Genomic DNA, 12,127 nt, shown 5'->3' on the forward strand with positions numbered 1-12,127 from the left:
GTAATTTAGTTGCAGCGAAAATCTGCTACTTTGTTTTAATTATAGTAAACCAAGATCATGGTGAAGTTTATTCGGAATTGTGTCATTTACGTTTAAGACCACGTTTCAGTAATTTTCTACAAACCATTACGTTCTTGTCACAAAGGTCGTGGACACAAAATCCGAACATTTCATTTTTCTTTCAAATTACTGGAGGATAAACACGCTGGAGAAACTCCAGCAGGTTTCCTGTTGAATCCACCCTTCTGCTCCAAAATGTAAATAAGGTGTTGAGGCTTTCCGTTTTTTTTGGCAGTGCTTCTGTTTGTTTAAGCGAATAATACTGAGGTCCCAAAATTAATGAAGTAGTGATTTTATTGATGTTTAATCGCGCCAAGCAGCTCTTTTAATTATAAAAAGAAATAACATGAATTAATTCAATAGGAAAGCACTTCAGTCATAGTGGAGGTGTTGTTCTCTGAAGTCGTCGCCAGCGAGGCAGCAAAGACGGAGCACCGCTTTGACCCCTCTGTCAGGTGAGGGTGAACCGCGAATCTGTCGCTAGGCAACCCGGGTGCAGGGACAAGATGGTGGTCAGCTGAAGAGACAGAAGTCAATAACTGCTTTAAAAGCTCTTCTTTCTGCCTTAAGATCTTCGCAGTGCTGGCTGTAAAAAGCACACCCAATTCTCGGCACCTGCGTGGGCACACACACACACACACACACACACACACACACACAATGCACATTCACACCTTTTAGTGGCCGATTTAGTGACTTTGCGGCATTGGAAATGCCACTCACGGCTTTTATTGGTTTTCTGTATTCTTTGGGGCTTTTTCATCGAGTGAGCAGCGCAGTGACATGAATGATGGAGCAGGAACGATGTGACAGCTGGCGTTTCTTGGATATGCAGTGAATGTCCACCAGCATATTTACCAACCACAAAGCTCACGGCATCTCACACAAATAGCCCTGAACTTGCCAACGTCTTTCAGGGGTATGTTTTTCCAAACATGCTCGTCCTCCTCAGCTTGAGGCCGGAGACCAGTCTCCTTGTTGGAGTGTGTTTGAAGAGGGGTCAAACAGGACATACACTCGTCTTTTTTTCCCCCTCTCACCCACTCATCCTTCTCTGTCTTCCTCGCTGCTCACTTATGAGCTGTGTTTTCTGTCTTAATTCAAATCTCTCTCGCTCACACCCGCTTTGTTATCGTCTGCTTTCCGCTCACTCTCTTTCTCTCTTTCTCTCTTTCTCTCGCTCGTTCTCAATTCTTGAATATTCTTTTATCCATCCCACTTTTCTTGATTCTCTTTCTGTTACAGCCCCCCCTTTCTTTCTTTCTTTCTTTCTCTCTTTTTTTATTTAATCTCTTATCCATGCTGATGGATTTCACTGCAGGGGGTCACTCAGGTCTGCTTTTAAAAAGCAGCGTGAGCGAAATGTGTGTCATTTTTCTCCTTAACTGGATCATTTGTATTTATTTGCCCCCCTCGGTACTGACGCCTGCCTTAACTAGAGAGAACATGAGGGCTTCTTAAGGGGGAACCAGCGCCCACCCCTTAACCCTATTAACCCCTAAGTGGACCCAAATGATGATAAATAGAGAATGTGGTGATTTGGAACTCAATCTGGTGGCAGCCGAGTGTAATCCATACTGTCGATGGAGCTACAGTAAGTGTTGTAGATGAATGGAGGCAAGAGAACAAGTCAGAGATTGAGGAAGATAAATACTGGCAACCTGTGTGAAATCTGATCAAATCAGACCATAAAGTGGCTTCTACCTGTTTTTGTCAAGCGCTTTTTTATGGAAATATAATGAGAAGTCCATTAGTAAAGTCCTGTGGCATCCTCTTGGATAGGATTGCTGGCTTGCTTTTTTTTTAATGATGAATGCTTTTTGATTCCTTCGTCTCTAACAAAACCTGAGTCTTGTTTTGGTACCAAACAAAATGTGTCCCGTTTATTTATTCTTTGATGAACATAGTTATTTTGGGGTCATGAAACCACCCTATGTTTGTATGCACAAACACACGTTATGCTATGTTATGCTTCCGCCCCGGCGACGGCCATGGCCTTTATGTTTTTGGGTTGTACGGCCGAACGTCTGTCCTCACTTCCCATTCTCGGGAGCGCGATATCTCAGGTTGAAGTGACTCAAATTTGGCACAAAAGTCCACTTGGACGAACTGATTAGACTTGACTGGTTGGTTGAGGCATACAACCACGAGGCGGTAATTAAGTTTATGTTCATTTTCTTAAGCTGTTTGCAGCAATTACATATGTATTGCCCATCCACTGCTTGCTATGTTATTATATTATTGGAAGAAAGCTGTGCTCTCCTCGCAAAAACGTTGTCCAGCATTCCTCCAGAGCCGGTCTGTGGAGTCCATAATGATTTTTGCAGGGGGGCAGTTGCTAACCAGGGAATGGACAATGTGTGTTTGCCTGTGCGCCTGCCTGTTCGTGTGGTATCTGTGCGACTTTGTCTTTTGTTCTGAGTTTTAATGCGTCTCAAATTATGACAAATGAACGTACATCTTTCCAGATGTGTCTCGCACTTTGTCCAACTATTGAAGCATGTTGTACCCATAACGGAGATCTATGAATGTCATCTTAGTGCACTCGCTCTACATTGTTACAGCAGATGGTAGTCATGGTCAATATACGTTGGTTTTGAAAAATGTACTGACACCGTTCCCCGCTCTATCTATTGGCATAACACATGCATATTGTATGAAAAGCCCAACATCGATCTCAATACGTCCTTCTTGCAGTCAATATGTTCTTTGCAGAATGTATCCGTCGCTATAAACCTATAGGAATATGCCCCCTCCATGGAAATGTGCTGACTTGTGCAGCGGGGGGCTTGTATTAAATGATATGGGGACACCTTGAGGAGGGAGACGGACAGTGAGAGCGAGAGTGAGTAGGTAATCTGTTCTGCCTTATTACTTGTTAAATGGGACACATTCACCCTCTCATATCATTTCTGCCCCTCCTCTCAACCTCCCTTTTCTGTTCTCTCCTGAAGGAAAGCTTCACAAAGGAAGTGAGCAGGGAGTTTCAGCTGTGCTTTGTGGAGGCTCTTCCTCTGCTTCTCCTACATCTCTCTTCCCCCTCTTCTTCTCTTTCTTTCCTGCCCTCCGTCTCACAAGCACACATTGCCCATCTCTGTCGCAGCTTCTCAATGGAGTGCCCCCCCCTCTGTCCTTATTCTTTCCACTCCCTTCCTTCCTTTGTGATTTATGACGCAGAGCAGAGAAACTGTAATGTAGATATCTGAAAACCAGCCTCACTCCACCGTTTCATTCCTATCAATGGATCAAAGCAATGGCGACTTGCTTGATGTGTGGTGGGGGTGGGGTGGATAAGGTGTTATAGAGACCTTTACTACTGATGGCACGAGGCGAGACCCCTATATGACGGTTTAGATTTACTGTCTCTGGGGTACAGCAGCACACACACACACACGCACACGCACACACACACACGTATAGAGCAAATAATAACGCAAATGGCTAGATGTCTCTGTGTTTCAGAGTCTCCCACCACATGTAGTTGTATTAAATATACCATGAACCTCTGGGGGGTTGAGGGAGGGAATAGAGGAGAAAGGAATAAAAGAAGAATAGAGATGGGGGAAAAAAAGGAGGGAGCATTTATTAGCAATGGCCGTTTCTATAACCTGTAGAATAATCTATACGAGAGCAGCAGTGTCACTAAGAATTATTTCACTTTGTCGGTCACAAGATTAATCTACGGGGTCAGGAAATAAAGCAAAAACTAAATTCTCTGTAATAGAGTTCTGTTTTTCAGACTTTTCTGTTTAATTTTGCATAGTTTGACATCCTCAACCCTCTGAAAAAAATTAAATTAAACAATCTGAGAAGAAAAATTGCTATTCATGGACATGCACTCTATGATAAGTCAACATTGCTTGATAAAAAGAGGTCAGAAGCAAAAGGGTTTGGGAACCACTGGCCAACAGAGCTCCAGGTTCTCTTCTACCCACAACAGACCCAAATATGTCACATCTTGTCAACCAAAACCTAAATATGACCAAACCAGGGCTGCAACAAATGTGAAAGTGCCTCTTTGTTTCTTTTTCATTTCCATTCAAACATAACCATCAAAGAGGATTTGCCTCTGGGAGTGTGGTACAGCCTCGATGTTTATAAATGCCTCACTGCTCAAGTTGAGTTGGATCTGGATGATTCACATGTTTTTGACAATATCTTTAATTATACCCTAATCGCACAGTGGAAGAATCTAATGTGTTTACACTTTGTAGTGGTTTACTCCTGATAATATTTATATCTAGTTCTGAATTCAACATGAAGAATATAGCTCTGTTGGGAGGTATTGTTGGCGCTTTGTAATAAAAAGAGGATACAAATTTGTCACAAAAACTCAGTACAATACCTGAATGTATTTCCATAACTTCGCTGAAAGAATTTTGAGATTACCTTGGTCAATCTCTCTTCAGATAGTACGTTTTTTTTAAATGGCCACAAGTGTGTTAGATGAGTGTATTGTTTGCTTAGATGTATTGCATATCATAGATTTATATTATTCTGCTAAAAATGAGTACATTGTATTAATTAAAGGGTAATCTTCTATTTGTTATGGTTTATAGCGCATTCATAATATGACGTGTTTTTGCATCGGCTCACCCTTCTGCACAGCACTACAGCAGCCGCGCTCTCGTAAACGACAAGAGGGCTCCCAATGTAAAACTGAGGAGGCGGGTGGCAGGGGTGCAGTCATTGCCTACCAACTGTGGTTGTGGTTGGCTGCAGGAACTTTATGTTAATCTTAATGGTAGATGATGGAGGATGCAGCGTGCCGCCACAGAGTGTGTGTGACAGTGTTATTGTCTCCATGATAAACTCAACCACTGTCTCTGCCCCTTCCCCACAGAGAGAACCAGAGAGGAAGCAATAATAGAAGTACCACTGTCTAGTTCCTCTTCATTTCTCTCTCTCTCTCTCTCGCTCTCTCTCAGAGGCCATTACTGGTGATAAACACTGTGGTTTGTATCAGCAGGATGCACCTGGTATTAACGCAAACGCTTAAAAAAGTAATTAGTGGGTGTATGTGGCTCCTCTCGTCCCAGTAGATGCCCATAGGCGGTGTAATAAATGAGCGACAGGATCCATAGGAATAGGATGGCGAGGATTTCTGCGAGCACTGCTGTCATCGTTCAGTACCCTGACGCAGAGCAATGGCCTTGTCATGCCTCCTAGCAAATGACTGGATTTTTCCCCAATGGATCCACAAATGCAGAACCTCCTCCACACACCCTGCAGCATAGTGTACCAGTCTGCACTCAAAGTGATGACACCTACCGTGGAATCAACCAAAATATGAAGGAATGGTTCCACATTTTGGGGAAATGCACGCATTCCCTTCCTTGCCGAGAGTTAGATGAGATGATTGATACCACTCTCGTGTCTGTACAGTGGATATTGAACCGGTCGTATTATATATGGCTCCAAAGGTGACAACGGTGTCCAACCTGCACCTCTAAAACTCCCTAATTAACCATGTACTTCAAGGAAGCCAGCGGGCCCAGACTAAAAATGTCCTGCGATTGATGGACTGCATTGATTGATCACACCACTGCTGTAGGTGTGCAGAGCAAGGACAATATATATATATATATATATATATATATATATATATATATATATATATATATATATATATATATATATATATATATATATATATATATATATATATATATAATTTTTTTTGTACAGCTTTGCCAACAAATATGACCATGTGGTGATGCACATATGTACACCTTGCGCACGCTGCACCAGCCTCCTGCTGCATTGCACCCTGGGTAATGACCCATGCGACCAATCCCCTGCTTTGTATCCGACGGGGGGTAATTTCTCACTCCGGGGGTCGAATCAAACATCTGATTTTGACTCCAGGGGCTCGGCTTCACCCCCCAGTATTCCTTTGAGATCTCCAGAGTTGCTGACGGACAAAATGTCTTTCACACCCACGCGAGCCGTTTAGTGAGGCAGATGGGGTGTCCTAAGCACTGGTGTGAACAAAACGATGACACCTCCATTAGCATAATAGCCCGAGCATGCACATGTTTTTTTTTTATGGGGTGTGTGACGAGACAGACAAAAGCAGTTAACATTGGGCAAGGCACCAGTGCTGGTGGTACCCCCCCCCCCCCCCGTCAGATTGGCAAAAAAGGGTCCAACACTTGCATACATCTGACATAAAAGTCCCATTTAAATGCGCTGAAGTTTAGCGTAGCCGCTACTATTAGAAGGCCTAGCATCTGGATCAGACCAGCTAAGACGGCAGCACTAAAGCTGTAGCAGACCTCAAGGACAGACTTGGGAGTGCTAAGCTCGTGGTGTGTAGCCCCATAACCAGACATATTTGCATTCACAGTCTACAACAACAACCTCCTGGTGGATGCAAAAAGATTGAATTAGCCATTTAGGCCACGCCAAGGTGACAGCTATGCAGTTTGTAAATGGTTGACTCTTTCAGGGTGCCATGCGCAATCAATGGATGGATTCACTACAATCCAGTCGAGTGATCAATACTCTTTTCCGTGAGGTCTTTTTAAAGCGTGTTTTAAATGTAAAACATAAGAACAGGGAGTAATTCAAAAGAAAGTATACTTCGCTTGCCGGTAATTTCAACCTCATCATCATTATCATCATCATCACGTTGTAACAACTACGCCTTATTGCTTGTCTAGATTAAACCAGTGCTGTTTACTCTGCATTACACATTGATTGGCCGAGTTAGCTTCTCTCCCATGCAGTCCCAGAGCACTGAAGAATCTCCCTTTTCAGGGGATGAAGTTATTGTGGGGAGCTTTATTTGACACCTTGTATTGTCTGGTTTTTTTTTTCCGAAAACCCTCTGACCTCTCTGTCGATGTAATACTGCATGGCCGGATTAACCTTCTTTACAGCAGATACAGTAATATCGATCGCTGCTTCAGGTGTTTTGGACTGGAATGTCAGTCGCACAAAAAAAGGCAGACGGGTGTAAACACTCTAGACTGCTGTATAGCTCAGTGAGCTCTCATGCATTGAGATACATGACCATTGATATGGTCTTTTTGCAAACCAATAAACAGTCCATACCGCTCCTTCTCTTGGTCTTAATTTCTATAGCTCATGCTCATGCTGTCAATCCCTTGCAATGCCTTTCCCATGTTGCCTTTATTCACTTTTGAGTCCCTTTTGTCTACGCTTTTATCCTTCCCATTAACTCTCATCCCCATCACCCTTTTTCTCAGGCTCCACCCTTGCCCCAATTTGACCACCATATCTGTCCCTGTTTTCACACACTGTTTCCCCACTTCTCTCCCCCCCCCCCCCGCAGGCGGTATGAGGCATATCCTGTGTGTGCAGACCTGCAGGGCCAGATCCTCGCATGCTACAAGGAGAACGTTGGAAAAACCCTGAACTGCTCCAACATAGCGGCCCTCTACCTGCAGTGTGTCAACAACACCAAACAGGTGCGTGTTTACCCAACTAAGCTGTTATCGTTTGTCATATCTCACGTGAACATCATTTGATACGCTACACTTGCATCTTTTGCATATGCATGTTATGTTTATTTGTTTTGCATGCTTGTTGAGTGAAAAGAATGAGCATTTCACTGTACCCGATTGCATGTGAGGAAAATACGTAAAACGTAATTTGTATAAAAACCTCATAAATAATGTTGTTTTTCCCCCCTGAAAAGAATAACAAGTGTGTGCATGCACCCTCATGGACAGATGATATGTAAGTTGTAGCGCCTCCTAATCCTGTGGTGTAGCTTTCATTTGAATCGATGTGTGTATTCCAAAGAAGCCCCATGTGTGTGTTAGCTACAGAATACGTCATTGGGCATATATGTGTGTATGATAGCTACACTTTAGCAGCCATCCCCTTTTTTAAATGTCTAAATGAATTAATGTAATATACACTCAGACATACACATGGGCATCCATTTACATGTGCCGGCTCCTGGCTTTTAGACGGGAGAATAGAATTTCCAGCGGGCTACTGGCGCCTGAAAAAATCTCACTCTAAATAGCCAGTTTAAACCTTACGGTCTATTTCCATAATACCTGCTGACACAGGCGTTCCCCTGACTCTCTCTGTGTGTGTTTTAATGTAATAAGGCCAAGGGAGTAGCCGCTGCTAGTTGGATAGCATTGTCCTCTCCGTGCTCTCTCCTTTCATTTGCAAGTGCAAATGTTTTTCCTCCATCTGTCTCCCCCGGTCACACACTGTATGGTAATAGTAATGTCACTCAGGTTCATATTAACTTGATTCCTCCTCCCTCACTTTGCAATATGTAACATCACTTGGCTTCAAGAAGCTCAATTTACATTCATAGAGCTTTTCTATTAGATCTTTTATTTTTATTTTTTTCAATTGCATTGTTTTGCCGTAAATGAAGGAAACTGAGTTTTGTGTCTCTCGCTCACTCTCGCGGGTATTGGTATTAGATCTAAAAGTCAGATGCAGACATATTTTTAAGCTATACATCATGTAAATTGCACAATGTTTTATTCATCGCGTGGGTGTGCACGTGCATTCAAGACGGCTACCTGTAGACTCAGCAGATGCAGCAAGGGTACGTTCTTAGGCCGGATGCTGTTATGATCTTGTAATTTGTTTGGAAGCAAGCCTGATATTATATGTTAATCCGCTTGTGTTTATCACCCTGCGGCAATCGCAACACACTCCTGTTCGTCTGCGCTTCTTATCTGTATCAGACTTGCTTTTAAAGTCATTAGGTGCAAAAAGAAAAGACGAAAACAGTTCTGTGATAAGGCTGTAAAGGAATAATATGCTGAATTACACAGCCGGCAAAATAGGGGGAAGGAATGAAGTCGGATTGATATGAGCTGATGCAGCTTCATGATTAGGATGTTTACACAGCTTTATCAGAGACAAGCAGGAAGCTGCACTAGGAACAAATGTCAAAGGACATGCCTTTGACCTCTGGAGGTCAGAGGAGATCCATAAGGCGCCAACAGCCGGCTCTCATCTCCTCAAAGACACTTGATATCATAGGTCATGCCATTTCCAAACAGCAAAATCTCTTTCCCCTTTCCTCGTCCTTCCCCTTCAAATCTTAAATTCCACTTACAACTGCAGCGCCATAGGTATAGATGGGGAAGATGTCCAAGATGCTATCTCGCTGGGGATAAAAACCAAATCCGGCGAATCTCAGATTTACAATTTTGACCCCTCGACTAGAGTCAGCCGAGAGAGGGAGGTGTTGTCAGCCGGCCGGCCTTTGTTACTGATAATTAGCGTTTATATCGCCACAGTCATGGATAATATTTAAACCCACTTTCACTCTCTCTTTTGTGCCCCATTTTGCCCTGCCACTATCCCTAGTCACATGCCTAATGCATTCAGCATTTAACAGGTCCAGATAGCAAACAGTGAGGAAGAGGCAGTCGGAGGACACCCTTTCTTTTTCCCACTCCCTCTATGAGTAAGAGTCTATCATGGAAGCTCATCTTTCCATCCGCTGCTTGCCTCCTCATTCCATATTCTCGCCGCATCTTGCTCCCTATCGCTTCCTTCCCCACTTCATTTTTTTTAGATTGACCCTTCCATCTCCTTTTTACTCTCAAATGTGCAAGAGAGAGCCCTATGTGTGGCTTCAGAGGGTGTTATGTTTGCAAGTATCAAAAGGAAAAGGGAGCCAGCTCTTAAGTATTGACATTTCAATCCGAATAGCTCCTGATAATAAAGTCTATTTCAATGGTTTAATTTGTCCTTTCTATATTTTTAGACGTCAGTAAATCTTGTCTGTATTTTATTTTTTATTTTATTTTGGCCAAGTAGTTCAGACACCAACAGAGGTTTTAAAGAAAGCCCCAGGTGTGTGGAAGGGAAAGCACAAGCTCACTAAGCTCAGAAAAAGAATCACAACATCGTCACAATGTTCTCAGAACCAACAGAAGTGATGAAAATACAAAGTATTTATTAAACTGGAATTATCCTTTCAGTGATCTCTTCTGCCTCTTGTTCCGACCTGGTTTTATTTATGATTCCTGGTGGAGTGTTGTATGTTTGTGTCAATAATCATTTCATGGTCGGATCAAAAGTAGATTCCTTTGAAGAAATGAAAAGAAACAGACGGACATACTGTATCTCATCCAAAGCCCCATTATTAAGTTGGTCAGTGAGGACGAAGATGTTTTTCTTCCTAAAGTTTCTGTCTACGTAAACCTCTTCTTCATGTCCCTTGCGTCTTCTCCCTCTTTTCTTTCCTCCACCCTTCGCTCCTTCGGCAGTGTTCATTCAGTGGCATCAGCTGCACTAGAACAGTTCAAATGGTTATTGACAGGGAGATGGCGGAGTGCTGGGGATTTGTGGCTGCACTTATCTCTTACATGGAATGCACTGCCCTCGGGTCTATTCTCCTCTTCTCCAACTCACCCTTTTAGTCTCAGGCCCTCCTCTGACTGCCTTGTCTCCTCTGAGGGACATAATATCTTTCTCTTCTGTTTGTTTGTCTATTTTTATTTTTATGCCATCTCTGTCTCTCTAATGCACTTTTCTCTTTGCTTTTGTCTGCAGAACAAGTTGAGGACCGGGGGTTAAGGAAGAGAGAGGAAGAAAGGGAGAGCAATGAAGAGTTTATTGTGTGGGATTACTGATTATCGACCGACCGACAAACAGACCAAGCCAGAGTGGAGGAAGTGAGGAATGAGTCAGCACCAAGACGCACCGTGCCCCTCTAAACCCTTGTGGAGAACCAAACCGGACCAGAGGCACCGAGCACAGCACCCTGATAGAGAAATAGACACTCCTTCCCCACCTCTCTTACCTTTTGTCTATCTCTCCTATGAGTACGTAGGGAGGCAGTGACACAGGCTGCCATTTTGGAGAAAGAGCAGGGACTGACAGGACCCTGCAGGCCTGAGTTTGGCCCACTAGAAGGACCGTAAATATGAACCGGACAAAACCACAAGAACGTAAGCCACCTCTGTGACCTGCCACTTGGACCCATCCCCTCTCACCTCAACACTGTTGGCTAAATCAAAGTCTATTTTTAGAAGAATAGAAGTCAGTCATATTTTCTTGTCCATAATTCATTGTTTTCCTGCTCCTGATGCACTTTCCTGTACACAAATACACATGTACCCATCATCTGTTCCGTCTTTGCATCTGTTCGTGTGAGTTAATAATGTAACGATCTGCGTGTAGAGAATTCATCCAGACCAACACTTGTGACAATGTCTGATCAGAGGAAATAAAAGACGAAACGATGCAGGAACTGTTGTTTAACTTTTTCCTCCATGAATATTCAGTGGTCTCTGACTCTCTCGTGTGTGTGTGTGTGTCTACTTTATGGTAATTACATAAGCAAGCATTGTACGTCTTTGATGGATGCGCAGCCCTCATGTTGTCACGACGACATTTTGCCAAACGGAGTGAATGAGCCCAAGAGAGGGGGACTGGAGCGCTGGGGTAACATCCGTCCCAGATGTTCTGGTTCATAATCTAGCTTTCTCTCTGTTTCTCGAGCTGTCTGTCTTTTCTTTATAAATCTCTGTTGTGTGAATCCTCGCTGCGCTCGAGCTATTCAGTGAAAGAGCAGGGATCTCTCTTTCCTTACCCCCTCATTGTCCCTCTTTCCTTTTACTTATGTACTTCCTTCTGTCTTTCTTCCTTTCTGGAGTGTCCCTTCTCGGCTCAGTCTCCCAGGCTAATGTTGTCTTGGAGGAGACGGCTTCTCTACGCTGTCTGCACTCTGCCAGACTCTCTCGGTTGGGTTTAACTGGTATGTGTGTGTGTGTGTGTGTGTGTGTGTGTGTCTCTCTGTCTCTCTCAGTCAGAGGGGACGCCGTCTGGGGTTGATGTGGAGGCAGGTGATCATATTGGAGACATTATCTTAATGCTGCATCAGAAGCTGTGTGTGTGTGTGTGTGTGTGTGTGTGTGTGTGTGTGTGTGTGTGTGTGTGTGTGTGTGTGTGTGTGTGTGTGTGTGTGTGTGTGTGTGTGTGTGTGTGTGTGTGTGTGTGTGTGTGTGTGTGTGTGTGTGTGTGTGTGTGTGTGTGTGTGTGTGTGTGTGTGTGTGTGTGTGTGTGTGTGTGTGTGTGTGTGTGTGTGTGTGTGTGTGTGTGT

At 43.6% G+C, this 12,127-nt stretch overlaps 1 protein-coding gene across 7 annotated transcripts in view; it reads left to right on the forward strand.

The window, feature by feature from the left end:
* chchd3a (coiled-coil-helix-coiled-coil-helix domain containing 3a) overlaps positions 1 to 11,275 on the forward strand; it is a 59,028-nt gene extending 47,753 nt beyond the window's left edge. For 4 of the 7 annotated variants that reach the window (XM_034526390.1, XM_034526391.1, XM_034526393.1 and 1 more), the window contains 3 exons: positions 7,361 to 7,496; positions 7,727 to 7,767; positions 10,576 to 11,275. In XM_034526390.1, coding sequence (XP_034382281.1) covers positions 7,361 to 7,496; positions 7,727 to 7,767; positions 10,576 to 10,585 — 187 coding nt within the window. In that variant the 3' untranslated portion in view covers positions 10,586 to 11,275. The remainder of the gene's footprint in view (positions 1 to 7,360; positions 7,497 to 7,726; positions 7,768 to 10,575) is intronic. The other 3 variants (XM_034526392.1, XM_034526394.1, XM_034526395.1) reach the window with 1 other exon arrangement.
* The last annotated feature ends 852 nt before the right edge of the window (positions 11,276 to 12,127 follow it).

Source organism: Cyclopterus lumpus, chromosome 23, assembly GCF_009769545.1.
Source record: "Cyclopterus lumpus isolate fCycLum1 chromosome 23, fCycLum1.pri, whole genome shotgun sequence".
NCBI classification, from domain to species: Eukaryota; Metazoa; Chordata; class Actinopteri; order Perciformes; family Cyclopteridae; genus Cyclopterus; species Cyclopterus lumpus.